This window comes from Anguilla anguilla, chromosome 2, assembly GCF_013347855.1.
Source record: "Anguilla anguilla isolate fAngAng1 chromosome 2, fAngAng1.pri, whole genome shotgun sequence".
NCBI lineage: Eukaryota > Metazoa > Chordata > Actinopteri > Anguilliformes > Anguillidae > Anguilla > Anguilla anguilla.
This window is the reverse complement of record NC_049202.1, coordinates 9,259,066-9,277,855: the sequence shown is the minus strand read 5'-3', so window position 1 is coordinate 9,277,855 and position 18,790 is coordinate 9,259,066. Positions and strand designations below refer to the sequence as shown.

The 18,790-nt window shown below is 45.8% G+C and overlaps 1 protein-coding gene across 1 annotated transcript in view; it reads right to left on the bottom strand.

The window, feature by feature from the left end:
* The window catches only part of LOC118221018 (RAC-gamma serine/threonine-protein kinase-like), a 74,200-nt gene extending 56,297 nt beyond the window's left edge, over nucleotides 1–17,903 (bottom strand). Inside the window, exons 1-2 of the mRNA XM_035405581.1 lie at nucleotides 17,382–17,903; nucleotides 4,293–4,644 (exon numbers count right to left, since the gene is read on the bottom strand). Of these exons, the coding sequence (XP_035261472.1) occupies nucleotides 4,293–4,338 (46 nt within the window). The 5' untranslated portion in view covers nucleotides 4,339–4,644; nucleotides 17,382–17,903. The remainder of the gene's footprint in view (nucleotides 1–4,292; nucleotides 4,645–17,381) is intronic.
* Nucleotides 17,904–18,790: the final 887 nt, after the last annotated feature.

Below are 18,790 nucleotides of genomic sequence, written 5' to 3'. Positions count from 1 at the left end.
CCCAGTTGCACCTGGTTCCGCTTGTGTGCCCAGTTGGTCCTGGTTCCGTGTGGGTGACCAGTGTGTCCTGGTTCGGTCTTGTTGACCATCGGGGCATTGCCCTGTAGCTGTGCGCTATGTGTTTTGGGAGGAGGCCCGTGATTGGCCTGGACAGCCCGTTAGAGAGGTGCTCCATTCAGCCATGGAGTTCATAGGAAATGATGTCCTCACTCCAACTGCACCATTGCCCCTCCCCGACCCCCCCCACCCCCACCCCGTCTCCTGAATCATCCAGAGTCTATTTTTAAAAATATCCCACTGGAGATGCTGCCTGCATTGGATCAGGGCCAACAGAAATTCTGTAGCAGCAGCATCTCTGCAGAGCCCTTCAGCCCCCGGGGGGTGGGGGGGGGGGGGTCATACTGGAGGGGGTCCAACCCAAACAAAAGGAAGCTTGTTTCCCAGCTCCCAGACTGGAGCTTTTCAAATTTCTCTGCCTGAGTGGAACTCTGGGCGGAAATGTGGGCGTGTCCACGGGCGTGTCTGTGGGCGGGGCTCTGGAGAAACATCACGGACAGGCGATGGGCAACACAGGGAGATCTTATTTTGAAAGCACAGCGACCGACCGCATTGATACCTGACCTGGGTACAATAACATGTTACTGTCGACCCCTTTAGACCCCCAGCTAAACCTCTGGTTACACACAAATATTTACAGGAAAAAATTTCCACATATACTAATGATCGACCAATCAGCACAGAGGATTCCAGGATAAGAGGGAAGAAGTTTGGTTCTCATTTTCATGTGATGCATACTCTTCACATTGTCACTGTTATGTACTTACACATTATTATCTTTAAGCATTCAGCAGATGCTCTTAGCCAGAGCTATTTACACAAATTACATTTTTACATAGAAACCCATTCATACAGCTGGTTATTTTAATAGAGGAAATTCAGGATAGATACCTTGCAGTGCACCAGCTGGGAATCGAACCCAGTACGCCTGAGTTACAAGCCCAGTACACTAACCATTATACTGCACTGCTGCCCCTATTTAAGAACACAATGGATAAGGACACCATTTCACATTTCAGGCCTGTCCAAAAAAAAAAAAAAACATGAAGTCAGGTCAAACCCACACCTCAACCAGTTCAATATCTTACAGCATTCCTGCAGGTATCCCACTGAGGTCTAAAAAAAAACAAATCAAATCCAACATTAAGACCCAGTGACCCTCCACTCCACCGCTAGCATTCTCTCCACAAAAAATCAATTCTGAGCCCCAGAATGACTGAGCAAAAATGTACCTGGAGACAAACAGATTGTACCAGGAGTCCCAATGAGCTAGAGAGTATCACACAGGAACCAGCAACCCGTAACTCTACTGTGATTGGGGGAGGGGAGAGAAGGGGAGGAGCAATACAACGGCTCAAACCAATCAGCAGTGTACACACACACACAGAGTGGGGAAAGGAGGCAGACTGACAGGCTGACAGAACAGAGAAGAGAATACACACTGTTCATGTTCAGCACACAGAATACAGGCTGCAGTCTGACAACTCTGAAGAAAGCCTTGTGTGTGTGTGTGTGTGTGTGTTTACAGGCTGAGACACAGGCCACCGTCTGAGAAGAACAGTCCTTCAGGGAAACAGCTACACAGAATCACAGACGCACAGATTCAGACACACAGAATCACATACATACAGAATCACAGACACACAGAATCAGACACACAGAATCACATACACACAGAATCACAAACACACAGAATCAGACACACAGAATCACATACACACAGAATCACAGACACACAGAATCAGACGCACAGAATCACAGACACAGAATCAGACACACAGCATCTCAGATGCACAGAATCACAGACACAGAATCACAGATGCACAGAATCACAGACACACAGAATCAGACACACAAAATCACAGACACACAGAATCAGACACACAGCATCACAGATGCACAGAATCAGACGCAGAATCACAGATGTACAGAATCAGATGCACAGGATCAAATACACACAGAATCACAGACCCACAGAATCACAGATGGGGACCGGCAGCTTTGATAGATCACAGCAAAGTTTGCCATACGCCCTCCTTTCAAATTTCAGCCACTTCTCTCCCTGCATCTCACGGTTCACGTCTGAACCACCGCCTTCACCCTGGACCTGACTTCACTGCATCGATGTGATTGGTCAGGAAAAATTGGCGACACCCCTGGAGATTGGGCGGGTCTATAAGATGCACTGCTTTCCCAGGGCAGTAAGGTGTAAACCTGGCACATCAGGCCACAGAGAGCCCCAGTGGGGGAAGCAGGGCTGGGGTGAGGGGGGACAGGCCTTTGTAAAAAGGGGTCATACAGGAGCACGAGACTGGCCCCCCCCAGCCCCCCCCCCCCCTCAGGCCTTCCCACAGCAAGCGCAAACCAGCAGTTCCTGTCAGCCATTGTTCCTCCTTCAGAGGACGTCCTGTCCCTTATGTAATATGCAGAATTTATACACACACACACACACACACACATATACACACACACACACACACACATACACATATACACACATACACACACAAACACACACACACACACACACACACATACACAAACACACACACACATACACACAAACGCATACACATACACACACATACACACACAAACACACATATACACAAACACACATACACACACAAACACACATACATACACAAACACACACACACACACATATGCACACACCCACACACACACAAACAAACACATCACACACACACACACACATATACACAAACACACATACATACACAAACACACACATATACACACACACCCACACACACACAAACAAACACATCACACACACGCACGCACGCACGCACACACCCACACACACACACACACACACATACACACACACACACACAAACAAACACATCACACACACACACACACACACACACACACACACACACACACACAAACAAACACATCACACACACACACACGGGTAGCAAGGCTGGGATTTTGCGGGAATGGCGTATTCCACGGAGGGGGGGGGTGTACAAGGGTTCACAGCCCGTCTTCTGGATTCCCAGGGAAACAGTAGGGACTGAGACTCAGTCAAACAAACATGCCACAAAAACACACACAAACACAAAAACACACAAACACACACACACACAACAGCTAACACATCACAAACACACAGACCAGCAAACACGCCACACACACACACACAAACACACACACACACAAACAAACACATCACACAAACACACAAACACACACACACACAGAACAGCTAACACATCACAAACACACAGACCAGCAAACACGCCACACACACACAAACACACACACAAACTAACACATCACACAAACACACACACACACAGAACAGCTAACACATCACAAACACACAGACCAGCAAACACGCCACACACACACAAACACACACACAAACTAACACATCACACAAACACACACACACACAGAACAGCTAACAAATCAGAAACACACAGACCAGCAAACACGCCACACACACACAAACTAACACATTACACAAACACACACACACACAGAACAGCTAACAAATCAGAAACACACAGACCAGCAAACACGCCACACACACACACACAAACTAACACATCACACAAACACACACACACACAGAACAGCTAACACATCACAAACACACAGACCAGAAAACACGCCACACACACACAAACACACACACAAACTAACACATCACACAAACACACACACACACAGAACAGCTAACACATCACAAACACACAGACCAGAAAACACGCCACACACACACAGACCAGTGAATATACCACGCCGCTCCTTCTCAATACAGCCAGTGACGTAGGCTGCCGCTTGCAGCAGAGGATCATGGGAGATGAGCATGGAGCCGAGCTCAGCATCTCTGCCTGAATTCTGAGCCAGACTGACACACACACACACACACACACACACACACAGTCACGTCACATCCACTACACATAGATACACGTAGACACACACACATATAACAACGTACAAACAATATATACATCTCGTACTCAAACACACACAGTCACAGATATTTACCAGCACACGCAATACATCCACCTCTCACACACAGGCACATGTACACATCACAGACACACACACACACACACACACAGTGTGGTACGTGAGCCACGATGAGCGTGTTCAGCAGGACGAGGTGTTCAGTGCCAAACGTTTTTTTCCAGGAGGGCGGCGTTCAGCGGTAAGCGTGTTCAGCCGGGCGGTGTTCAGGCAGCACTCACCTCGTTTCTGTACCCAGCCTTCTCTGACGATGGTGACATCGCTCATGGTGGAGTTCTGCAGGGGGGATGGGTGAGCTCTCCTCTTCTGCGCTGTCTCTCTCGCGCTCTCTCCCTCCCTTGCACACGCTCCCTCTCTCTCTCTCTCTCTCTCTCTCTCTCTCTCTCACTCTCTCCGTCCGCAACCGCGTGCGCGTCTCCTTCTCTTTCTCTCTTTCACACACACACACGCCGTTCCTCCTCAGCCGCTGCTGCACGCTCTCTCCCTCCCTCCCTCCCTCTCTCTCTCTCTCTCTCTCTCTCTCCTTCTCTCTCTCTCTCTTCAGTCCTTCCCACTCTTCAGCGGTGACTCAGCCTGGAAGGAAGTAGGAGAAGAAAAAAAAAAAGAATGCATGGATTTTCTCTCTCTCTTTTCTCCCCTCTGCCCCCACTCCCCCCCGGCTCCAGCCTTACACACACGTACGTGACAAATACAGTCATTGTTAAGACACAAAGCGCCCACCCCCACCCATCCAGACAAACAACATCACATTTTCTTCCTCTTTAGCCACCGAGCACGAACTTCACTGCTGATTCCTCTCTCTCTCTCCCTCTCTCTCTCTCCCTCTCTCTCTATGTCTCTCTGTCTCTCTGTGTCACTCTACAGTGTGGTACCAGTACCAGTTTCCGGTGCCGTGAGCTGGAGAACCGAGACACACCGGCAATGGTTCAATAAAAAAAAAAAAAAAAAAAAACCCATTTCCATTAAACGGAAAACCGGCCCACAATAGAACCTCACATGAAGCCACAAGGCCCGGCGCCTGCGCTGATACAAACCCTAACGGCCCAGAGACTCACATGAACAAACCGGCCTTCGCCACAGCCGTGCGCAAAAAGAGCCAGCGCTCAGACATTCTGCTTCCTTTTGTTTAAAAAAAACAAAAAAAAAACACAAAAAAACAAAATCTGGCCGCTGTGATTGACAGCTTCCTTAGTTGTAAAGTGTTACGTGGGGATAGTTAACCTACAGGAGTTAAAACACAACACACTCAACACCAAACAAATGCGGCATTGGACAATGGGCATCATTTGTGGGCATCATTCACAAACTAGGGGGTGGTGGAGCGGAGGCCGCAATCAAGGAAACAGTTGCCATTGGCAATGAGCTGGCATGCAAATGAAACAGGTAAGCACCATGCTAAGCGGGAGGGGTGAAATGGTTTTGACTGGCAAACAAATCTGTAGGCTTTAAGTTCCGCATTTGATTTAAATGGGCCCATAATCTAGAATGATCAAATTCAAATGCCCTCGATTCATTCAGGTGAAAGCACAGCAAATGTAACCAAAGGTTACCATCGCAACAGTCTTTACGCGTAGAGTCTAAAATATGAGACCGAGCTAACAAATCTAAGGCAACTGTAACAAGAACAACAGTTTAGTGGGTTTTCAACAAGCATCTCACTGAATTCCGTCCTAAATTTGCTTGTGTGATAGTAAATGCAGAAGCAGTAACCGCTGTATTTCAGACTGTGAAATATAGCACCTGCCAGCTAAAGACTTCATAATTCTCCTGAAGTAGACATTTATAAATAAGATTTTTCATAGCCCAATCAGCTGACTGAAGAACCAACTAGTTTTATACAGGAAGGGAAGCCATCGTGTTTAGCATGCTCGTGGACAAGACAGTAGTAGCAGATTTGTTAAATGGGCGAAGAATTAGAATTTCGTGTTTTTTCACCACTCTCAGTCTTCTCATAACATTTTCAACCTGAAGCCAGTTTAGTTGCCCTTCTTTGTGCTTTTTCAAGAACTTCTGTATTTTCTGTATCAGGCAAACACAGACTCACCTGATATTTCAGTGATATTTATAACATCAGTCAGACAACACAACTTCTGCACATGTAATGTTCATTGTTCACCTCCATGATTTGTTCACACAGTTGCTGAGATTTGGGAATTAAAATGTGAGCGAAGTATGCATTTGTCTCACTACACCAAACCATAACCACATGATAATCATAACTGTTATAATCATCCTCAGTCAGTTTCAGAAACACTGAGAAAATATCCTCAAAGCAGGACTGGAGTTAAACCTGCAAACACTGTGGCTCCCCAGGACTGGAGTTAAACCTGCAGGCACTGCAGCCCTCCAGGACTGGAATTAAACCTGCAGGCACTGTGGCCATCCAGGAAACTGAGTTTAAGACCCCTGTCTTAGAGGCACAGTTCCCAGTAAAAAAAAAGCTAAGTTACAAAAAGACACGAACACTCACTTAATATACACACACCAAGGAAATATATTGAGAGTTGAGCGCCTATACATTCAGTCATGAAGATGGCATTTTACGTATAATGTAACTGATAGCTACACTGTGACTGATGAACCCATTCTGACAACAATGTGATTCAATCCAGATTTCAGAAAGTGAACTGCTAAGGTTTGAACTAAAATCTGTTGGTAGTTTTTTTTCTCTCCACTTTAGAAAGTCGCACATCTACATTCCCCTCAGCTCCTCAGCACATGCTGACACAACAAAGAAATGGTGTGTCATAAAAAAATCTGCAAATTAATGACGCACAGACCATCTTCTGAGCTCCAGAATTATCAGGGGGAATCTACTGACAGAGGCATCCCAGCTTTTGCTCAACAGAACCCCAATCCCGGACTCTCTTCGGGTTCTAATAGCTTCACACAGCACTTGAAAATAAAATAATACAACAATAAAACTGCAGATTTATCGCTCGGGAATCTACATGCAAAGGCCACCAAAATTCCCCTGATAAGAGACACTGACTGCTATCTCTTTCCAAGTTATACTGTCACAGATCACGTTTTGACAGATTATTAGAATCTAACATCAATCTTATGAGTTTCTAGGTAATCTTGTGAAGGATAATGCTAATGGTTATTTGTATGCCTTGATGTCATTACCCTGATCCCACCCCTCACCCCCAAAAAACTACACACGCGTGCACACACGCACACGCACACTCACAGTGATGAACACACAAGACGCGCACACACACACACACACACACACGCACTAGCTTAGAAACCTAATTATCCAGTGAACAGTAGAAAGGTAAGTGTACTGTAATGTACGTGCTTCAGTAAAGGAGTCACACTGCAGCATGCAGTCAGATCACGATAACCCGAGAGCCACTTTATTCAAAACAAATTACTTGCTTGAGTGGATCAAGAATACTGCAAAATGGCGAATAAATGGTAAAACCATTAAAAAGTGTGATCGGAAGAACTACTCTAAACACGCCTGCCGCAGGCACTCAGTGACACACGCCTAAGGACAATGCAAGTTCTGTTTTCGACAGCTTAACTGAATGTGGGTGGGAGCAGCCTTTGGCACGGGGGTCGTGATGGCAATAATTATGTTTCATGAACCCCATTACATGCAGAGCAACAATAAGCTGTCAGACACCGACTTGTCTGAACCAATCAAAACGGTTTCAAGTTCAACGGAAAACCAACGATTGGGTCAAACTGGGAAGCCAGTCCACGGCTGGCATATGGTAGCTCCGCCCCAATTTCAACTTCAGGAAGACTCCTACTTTTCACTGGTGGTCGGCTACAGACGGGCGCATCCACACGGAGAAAAGCAAGACCAGGTCAAAACCCAGTATATGGCTGGACCTAACACACGTGATCCGGCCGACCAATGGCATAACTTTGCAACTCGGCCGACCAATGGTGTAACTTCATAAACTCGGCCGACCAATGGTGTAACTCCATCACTCACTCAGTCACTCAGTCACAGTCATTCGCGTTTGTAGGGTTGGCCCCGCTGTTGCGGTCCAGCCAAAAAGAAGAAAACGATTTTGGGGGGGAAACCGGTAGAAAGCGCGTACGAGTTACGTACGGGGAAGCGGCGGCCCGAGACGCGCGGGCGCGAGACGGAAGAGCGGCGTCCGCGGCCTCGGGCGTCCCGCGGCGTCTCTTTTTCGCGCGGCTCCGGCTTCGCAGACGGCACGTACCGCCGGAGCCATCAGATCCGGCGCTCCGGAGAGACGCGGCAAACGGCTCGGCACACACACACACACACACACACACACAAAAAAACCCTTATTGTTATTCCGCCCTGCTGAAAGCAGAAAGTTCATAATTCCGTCCACGTTTCAGAGACGGTTTCCGTGTTCGTGCGTCTATTAGGAGGAAATCTGCGCTCGGCCGAACCGGCGCGCGAGACACAGTGGAGCAGACCAAGGAGTCGCTGTGGTGTGAGAGAAAGGCAGTGACACCCACACGGATTCACCCTGCACTGTAGTGAGCGTGTAGGAAATACCGAAGCTGCACTGGCTTTAGAGTAAGAGTCGGGTCAGAATGGATACCGAATACATTCAAAATGTCATGCGTGTGACATTTGGAGACACTGTTAACGCAACACCGCTAATACAACACTGCTAACATAACACTGGTAATACAACACTGGTAATATAACACCGCAAGTACAACACCACTAATAAAACACTGTTAATACAACATCACTAATGCAACCCAGCTAATAAAATATCACAAATATAACACTGCTAATACAACACTGCTAACATAACACTGGTAATACAACACTGGTAATATAACACCGCAAGTACAACACCACTAATAAAACACTGTTAATACAACATCACTAATGCAACCCAGCTAATAAAATATCACAAATATAACACTGCTAATACAACACTGGCAATACATCATCACAAATACAACGCTGCTAATAAAACAGTACAAAGAAATGTTTATAATTCAAGCACCTGACAGCAGGTACCCATGTTTGCATGCGTCAAAGAGGAAATAAACTGACTTCTAATACTTTGGGTGAATGTTAGATTTTGTTTCCCGGTATTTGAACAGGACCCTCCCAAAGACCTGAGCTGGTATATACTTTGTGAAGTAAACAGTCCCATAGATCTGTGTCTGATGCGTTGGCCTTAAACAGGCGAAGGAAAAAAGAGAGATTGGTTTGCTTGTGCTTCATACACTCTTCTCTCAGCGTAAACAATAGGACTGCCTGGCATTACATTACACAGGCACTTTTAACACGCTCTTATGCAGAGCAACATGCTCTGCTTTCTGAAGCTTTTTATATCCATAATATCCACAACAGCTGGACGACTTCAGTACCTTGCTCTTGGGTACAACGGCAGCGTCCCACCTGGGAATCGAACCTGCAACCTTTAGGTTACAAAAAAACAGTGCAGTTCCACATGAGGTCTGCAGAGTGAAAAAAAAAACATTTCTGCAGCTGGTATAACTTATATTATCGAAAGCATTGTCTGAACTAATCCATTCACACTGTTGGACAAATCCAATATACATGTCGCTCAGTTAGGCCTAACATCATATTATTAACTGCTGCAAGCCTTATATTGAGACTGAAGCCTTCCAACAAGAAGAAATCATGGAAGACGTATGAAATATTCAAGAAACATAACTAAGAGTCTCACTGAGTAATGTACCTCTTTACCCAAATAACCCCCTTCCAATAATCCAAATAAAACCGCCCCAGACCTTACCTGTGGTAAGGGAGTGGATTCTGAGTGGATAGTTAAGGATGGTTATGCTGAGGGGGGTCAGGGACATTATGGTATTAGCAGCTGATTGGTCCCAAGCCCACTCTCCCATTATAAATATGCAGCAACATTTACCTTCCTCTGGATGGTACAAAAAAGTATCATCTGAACAGAGGGTGAACATCCTTTAGTTAGCCTGTCAGGAAAAGTTGTTTATCCCAGCATGCACTGCAGTAAATCAGTGAGGTTCAACTACAACAAAAAAATATGATTGTGTCCTGACCTGACCGGTATGATTTGGCACAGGATTCAGAAACTTACAAATCATCGTTCACGTGGTAACCGTGCACACGCATAAGTTTGTTGACTTTCCACGTTTAAGTTTCTTTTCTTTTTTTGCCAGAAAAAAAGAGAGAGTAGAGGAAAAAAATGAGAGGCAGAAAAGTCAGAGACTCGCTCCCCCCACCAGCGCAGTCCGCCGCTCGGCGCGTTAGCGAATCCGCGCGGGTCATCTGAGAGCACGTCCGCGCCGCGCGGCGAGCATACGGGGTTCTCTTCGCTCTGCGGCGAGCGACAGCCGAGCGCACGTGCTCAGTCTGAGGCAGGCTCACGGCTCGCGGCTCGCCCGCCCGCCCGCCCGCCTCTGACCAGCATCTCAATCGCGATCGCGTTAGCTCCACCCACCCCACGCCACGCGCACGCACCCGAGGCGTCCGCGGATGCCCCCCCCGCGCGCCGCTCGGACCGTCACCGTCCGCGGTCTCCGCTCCGCAGTTTGGAAACCGTGCACATGCAGACGCAGCGGCGAAACAAAGAGAGCGTGCAGCGGGAGCATGCTCTCTGTCCCAGACACTGTATCAGTACGAGACATGAGCTGACCTGCTGCCTAACCTGCACCCCAAACCCACCCCCCACCCCGAGTTACCAAACGAAACCCCAAAAGCAGTCAAACACAGTAGCTCCTCCCCCTCCAGAGAGCACCCCCCCTTTTTTTTTTTTTTTTTACCTTTTAACAAGTTTAGTCTCACGTGCCCTGCTAAGCACTCCTGGCCCCTGTACAACGAGAGCGGCAGCTGGAAAAGCGGGCTGGAGCAGAGGCAGGTGTTGCGTTTCCAGCGTCTTTCTTCCCCCGGTGCTGAATTTTTGGTGCAGTGCAGTGTTTCTCTCTCTTTATTTTGGGCGGCCGGGCGGCGTTTCCCCCCCGATGCGATTTTTTCGGCTCCCTCGCGTCGCACGCGGCCGTTTCCCCGGCGCGACACAAAAGGCAGACGCTGCCTTGACAATGGCCGTCACCGCGGCAACCGGCTGCAGCCGCCGCCGCCGCCGCTGAGGCAGCCGCACTCAATTCAATCTCTTTACATAACCGGAGGGAGCACCCTCCAGATATTAATTTAATTTCTGGGGAGGGGGTGCGTGGGGGGGGGGGGGGGGGTTGTGAGGGGAGGGGGGCAAGGCGGCGGATCCAGACAGAGGCAACCACACACCATTAATCAGTCTCACCGTGTCACAAGCTCGCGTAAATCCCCACCGCATTAAAACCAGGCGGCATTAGGGACAGTCACACACAGACCCTGCCGCAGATTGTAATTGTTCAGACGGGAGATTCTCTCCAAACTCACCCCCCCAACCCCCAGCCCCCCATCTCCCCCTAGCCCCCCCCCCCCCACTCCACACTCTTTTTTTTAACGTGGGCAGGATAAATTCTGAGAGCGCCTATGCAGGTTTTTTTTTTTTTGTCTCAGGTGCAATAAAGCCAGCCAGAGAACCAGCTATAAAAATAAACGGAGAGAGAGCAGCCGGGTCGTCTGGGAGAGAGTGGAGGAGAGGAGAGGGGTGCTCGTTGGGCTGAGGACACACAGACACGTTCAGTCATCTGTACTGCAAGCTTCCTGTTTAAGCTGAGGTGGGCTCTTTGCTGAGACACAGAACGAATCAGACTGCCACAGTCTGCACAGAGCTCCACAGAAGAGCTGAAACGGCCATGTGGTATAGCGGTTAGGGAACTGGGTTTCTCACCCAGAGGTTGCAAGTTCGACTCCCAGGTGGGGCACTTGCCGTTGTACCCCCTCAGCAAGGTGCTTTTCAGGCAAAGGATAATGACCAGCGGAGCCGTTTGCAAGCCATTTTGTAAAATTATAAATCGATCAGCGGGTAATCGGAAACACACAAGAATGATGTCTGACAAAATCAAAGCACCTGCAGGCAGGTGGGATTTATAAATAAAGTTTTATTGTGCATTCCACACAATAAAGTGTTCAGGCACAAGTTGGTGTGAGAGAAAGCGCAAGGTTGTTCTGACACTGAAAAGTGAATAATGGCACATACCGACCGACGACTCACAGGCAAACCACACAAGTACAGTCGAGAATACAGTACAAAGCATTCCTTATTTTATACACCTGTAGGAGGGGCCAATTCTGATTAGGGGAGGGGTTGGAGGCTGGGAGAGGGGAGGAGCCAAAGGCTAGAAAGGGGAGGAGCCAGGACCTGGAGAGGGCTTAATGTATAGTGCTACAATCAGATTCAGTGTAGAAGCTGTTTGTAGCATAATAACATTGAGCTTTCAAAAAGAGCGCAGTCCATTTAAAAAATTGATAATTCCATTTTTGACCATGTTCATGTGCACATATACTTATGTTATTTGTTTAACGAAAACACCACGATATTTGAATAAAGCAACGTCATAGATACATTCCACGGGGATTACATTTTAAAAATAATAAACACTAATAAAAACTAGCTTTTTTTATAGCCTTTTCTTAGGCAGTCAATGAAGTGTTTTCAGGTGGTAGAAGAGCACCACTCATGTTCATCCAGCAACTTCAGGCTGTCAATTTGCGAAGGGACAGCTGTATAATGAAACAACATGCTAGTTTCTTCAGTATTGAGTATTCCACACCAAGTAGAGACGCAGACAGTCCACATTACATTAGCTTCATTCTTCCTTTCTGAGCAATGCAGACAAAAAAACAATCATTAAGCAAACTTATCTGCAAATAATTAAACTACGCTGCCAATTTAGCTCATGTAATACCAGCAACTATGCAACAATTATGCGGAATTACACAGGAATAATTTTATTCAGTTTTTAAAATGTCCAATTCTACAGTGAAACATCCATCTTAAATCCCATTTTTCACAGGCTGAATCCTGTTTCCAAGGATTTCCATGGATCAAACCTGAAGTTCTGTCAGCGGACCGGAGAACAATAGGGACCTTTAGGATTTCACAAAAATTTCTATAATAAATGAAACCTATAAGGTTTAAATAAAATAATGTACATTTTCTAATTCAGGACAAAACAAATGGCTTCCTCTTATAAAGAAAACGCAGACTGACTGTTCAGAACTCTGTTTTTATTGCAACTCAAGGGAACACTTACCCAAACTGACCTTTTTTAAAAAATTAATAAATATCTCTGCTGGGATATTGCCAGTGAATTTTAAACAAGAGCCTACACTTTGGCCTTGAGTCTACCCTAACACAAAATGGCACAGAGACAAAATGCCTTATTCATACAGCGCAGGCAAAGAAATGAGCATGTTTTATTCATAAGAATATGATGGTTTTAATGAACCTACCTGCACTTATTTTTACATTCTTAAAAAAAAAAAAGTACGAATAAGTTTCATCTCGAACCGTGGGTTAGGAATTTAATGAAAACAGGAAGCCAAGATGAATTTACATTTCAAGCAACAAAAAAAAAAACGCATTTCGAACAACTACAACTGTAATCTTAAAATAAAAGAACTGACAGACTACAGAATAAAACCCTTTGTGCTAATCTCTTCCCTAGAGAGACAATGGTAAAAACCCTAGAGAGGCTCTGATTGGCTGTCCCACAGCAGTGTGTGTCAGTAGACAGGTGCAAGGGGTCCACTCTGCACTCCCCTTTCTTTTCAAACATGGAGGAAACAAAAGAAGACAAGACGGGACCACATGACGACAGCATCAACAAACAAAACTATGGGCTGTTCCTCAATGCGTGCGCGTGTGTATGTGTGTTTGTATGTGTGTGTGTTTGTGTGTATGTTTGAGTGTGTAAGCACGTGTTTATTTGTGTGTGTGTCTATGAATTTGTGTATAAGCGTGTCTGTGCATGTGTTCATTTATTTGTGTGTGTGTGCGTCTGCATGTGCGTGTGTGAGAGAAATATTTAATGAACTCTATTCGGTTTGGGCTGTGTCTGAGTTGCGTCTGAGTGCGTATGTGGTGTCTGCAAAGAAGGGGAACTGAGGTTACCTCATCTAACCCCATCAAAGCACAGGAACTTCCTGGGTGGAAACGGAACCTCAGACTGCTGCTGTCTTCACTTATGAATGGAAGTGAAAACCGTGTCGGGCGGGTAACCTGAGAAAGGCTCACATGCACACGTGATGCCGTAAAACTGATGCCGCTTTCGACAACTCAACACTGAGACACATCCTCCCAATATCACTGACAGAGAGGCTGTAGAGCCTTGCCTGGAACAGCACTGACGCACGGGGACACACAGCACTGACACGTAAGGACACACAGCACTGACATGCAGGGACACACAGCACTGACATGCAGGGACACAGCACTGACATGGAGGGACACACAGCACTGACATGCAGGGACACACAGCACTGACATGCAGGGACACAGCACTGACATGGAGGGACACACAGCACTGACATGGAGGGACACACAGCACTGACATGCAGGGGGACACAGCAATGACATGCAGGGACACAGCACTGACATGGAGGGACACACAGCACTGACATGCAGGGACACACAGCACTGACACGTAGGGACACACAGTACTGACTTTTGGGAACTCACAGAAATGACACATGGGGATACACAGCACTGGCACACAGGGACACAGCAGTGACACACAGGGACACAGCACTGACACACAGGGACACAGCACTGACATGCAGGCGGACACAGTACTGTCAAGTGGGGGCAGAAGGCACTGACTACAGCTGCTCTCTGAAGAATTACTGTTCACTTAAAATGTTCATATCAATATTCGTTTGGTGCTTGAAACTGAAACTGAAAGAAAACTTAGATTTAGGACAGAAGGTCCCCGAAACTGTACAGCTTGCAACCTCTCAATTAGGCTATGAGAGAAAGGGAGAGTCTAGGTGGGAAAAGTTTTTTAAAAAACAGGCAGAAGGTTGCTTTAAAACTGTCTGGTACAAGAAGGCTAACTAAGCACTTTCAATTCTTCATGGTTATAGACAAAATTCAAACCTGGCTTCAATGAATAATAAATATATAGCTAATTAAAACCTCAATTTTAACATAAAATATGAAGAATATGAACAGTTTGGTGACAATCATCTAAACAGCCTAAGACAAGAACAGTAACATCAATCCACAAATGCACAAGAGATAAAAAAAAACAGAACCCTTATTTCAGCACACTTTATAACACATCTGTCTCTGTTTTGTGAGATAACTGGGTTTGTCAAGTATGAGATGAAACAGAAGTCGGAATAGTGAGTATGGCAAAATAAATATCACACTAGACTTAAAAAGAAACTTTTAACAACTCAACTGCCATTAGCACAATTTATGACAAATTTACGGATATCAGACCATCAGCAAGTGCAGTGCACAGTATTTGTGAACTCAGAGCAAGCTAAAGGCGACAAAGAAGGGCATTGGTTCAGAACAGGAAGCATCGGAGCAAGAGGAAGCACAGATCCTACACACTCACCAGACACTTAGCCTAGTTCCTACACTCCTTCCATTCTCACTGCTTCTTAACTACAGTTTAGAGTTTGTGGTGCTATATTACTGCATAATTATTGTATCTGTACTCAGCCATGCTCCTTAATGAATGTTCATAAGATACATAAAATGATAACTTCTCTGTGTAGACAGTAGGGAGGCGGAAGGTTAAGGCAAGATTATGGAGATGATAATCTGGTCAGTCTATAGAATCTTTGGTGACAGCAAAGCAAACGCTATGTAGTGTCAAGAGGTACACAATAATTGAACAGTAATAACATTATTTGAGAAAGCTGCAAACGGAACCAACTTTCTCTTCTCATTACAAAGGTTTCAACTGTGCAAACCATATCATGTTCTACAGTTAAGGCGTGTAATTAAATAGATATACCGACTGTATCCTGGCTACCCTAGTTTAATGTCTCAGAGAAATTCAGAATGTTGCTTAGCAGTTTAAGTTATAAATTAGCTTTAACCGCATTCTAGATTACTGTATATTGTGGTCTCGTGTAAGATTATTCATGAAAATTGCACTATATGGCATTTAGTGTTTTGCCTTAGTTATTTCTGCAAGCATTCTCAAGCAAATGTTTACTGGGATTAACCTACAGCTGACCATTTCATTTTTTATTTGTACATATAAACACTTCCATGTTCGCATACAGTACATTCACATATCACCATTTTGATTTCAGGAATACACTTGTTCTGCCTCTGATCGTTTCAATTAAGAATATGTGTCAGTGAAACCAGTGAGCAGTTAAACCTGCTTCCAACTGTGCCGGCTACTGCTTAGATTCATAATGACCTCCCCCTCCCATTGTTATCATTCACAATAAGTGTATGATACGCATCGGCGCAGAATTGCTCATTTCACCACCACTGCATTATATAATGAACGAATCTGCATGTTAATCGATCAAAAACTGGGACCACAAAGTCATAATGTCGTATTTGAAGTTAGCTGTTCAAATGGGCGATTTCTGCAGCTTCTGGAAGTACCGGCTTGGGATGCGACATAAACAGGAAAATGTAGCTAATGACAACACAAACAATGGCTGACACCGGCAGGCATATCTTCGAACCACCAACTAATGGTTTGTTTATCGTATACCATCGCACCGCCGTACTCTCCATAAACAGGCATTGTTCTGGCCGTCAAATAAGGACAAACCATTGTGTCCTTACCATAAACAAACAAACAAGAGCTTTTGTCTAAAGGGGGTGGGGTGTCATTTTCTGTTATATAATACACTACTAGCGGAAATAAATCCTACATCAGACATTTATTTAATGCCAGAATATGATATGCAAATACTTACTGCTATAGCTGGACAAATGTCACTGACATCACCCATTCCAAGGAATATAGCTACCTATATCTAAAAAAGGCACGCCGCCAGCAACATTCTGCATTTAGCTAGGTAGCTAGCCAGTTAGCTCCCAGCTACTATAGCTGGATAGCTAGCTACCTAACAATACAGCATTTTCCTTAAATTTGCACGACACCACTAATTTGCATAAAGGTGGTTAAATTGCGTTTATTGTTATGCTCGAGAAAGTAAGCATCATCCTTTTTTCCCGATCTGGAAAATAAGATAGGAGCCTCCAGAAACGTGCAGTAGGCCAGAGCCATACAATCCCACCACCTCCGCTCGTCTGAGTGTGACAGCCTCCTTTTGCAGCATCAAGATACCGAGCCTCCCATCCTTGTAAATGTGCAAGCTTGCTAACGTTAGCCAGCTAGCAACGGTGTCACCCATTCACGATACACAGAGCAGACCCGGTACAAAAACGGTGCAATTCTTCAATGAGCAAGTCTGTCCGCAGCCAATAAGAAATATTATTATAACTGATATCTATTATTAGACTACTTATTACCTGACTGGCGGGCAGTGACGGGGAGACCTCTGGGGCTCCCCTTCGACAGTGTCCCTTGCACGCTCGTGCCCTTTTCTACGCCGCAGCAATGAATCGGGAGGGGAAAAAACAGTCACTCGCAAAAATAAACAGGAGACGAGTGCTAACGCTGTTGCTGCTCCGGATAATGCCGTCTATTCGGTCGCCCTGCAGAAAAGGATAGACACAGCATGTGATGAGCGGCAGCAGTTCCCTCTCGCACCGCCGCTGCGCTTCTGCCGCTAGCGCTTGTTGTTGACTTTCAGGAAAGCTCGTGACGTCACGCCCAACCACTTTTCGGACGGCTTCCCTGTCCCTGACTCGAGCGTGTCAGTCTCGGTTCGGCTGCTCCCAAATGCGGATATCTCGCATCCCCGAGCACTGACTTCTGATCAGGGCTCGGGTTTTTGCCCAAATGTGTAGAATGTGCAGTGGGGAGAGATGCGCTGATCCTGGATCGGTAATCGGTACATTTTCGACTGTATACGGAGTCTCCAGGCTGCAAGCTGCCCTGTCTTTCCCCCGTTTCTCCCTGCAACACTCGCGAGTGTTTTTTTCTGCATTAATCGAGAGCGGAGACACTATCACCCCTCCAGTGTATTTAAATGAGCCTACATAAATATGTGGATAAAACCGTCAAAAAGATCACATCTATCTTGGGGAAAATCTCTCAATGCATAATCCCCCCTTTAGCGACCTGGCACGTTGTGGAGGTTCAGCGCAGCACGCGCGCTGCATCTTACATAAGAGTTGCGAATACATACTACCACGTGCTGGCATCTACATTATTTATTTATTTCAGAAAGTAAATAAGGAAACTTGATTTTCAAACGTGATCCTGGGGAGTGGGACCCACTCTGCATGCTGGTTTCCGTTCCTACCATAATTGCAAATTGAATAGTAAATGAGCTGTTAATTGTCCTTAATTGGACACGTAATGTCTACTGCAGGATGATTTACCCTCTTAGGGCCGCATTATGGCAGAAATAGCTGCGTGATAAATATTCCACTTTTACATCCCAGGACTTTTAATCAGTACGGACCGACTAATGCTTTAATTTTCTGAAGTGTGCTGTAAGACAAACGATTCTCTTTAGAAAGAGGCTACACGTGGCAGGTGAAATCATTGGGGTTCTAATTGCTCAAACTGTGGTCACCATGGTCACTGGAACTAAGATATCTTGGAAAAACAAAGAGTGTAACGACAGAACAAATGGCTGTTTTTTTCTGGAGTAAGGGAAGTGCAAAATTATGTTAGAATTCAAACACGTTTTCGGCAACTTTATTTGATCAAAAATTCCAAAATATTGGCTGTGACAATAATCAGCGTTCACTGTGGGTCCCCGTGCAGGACCAAGTTTGAAAAGCACTACACAAGAGCGACATGTTAT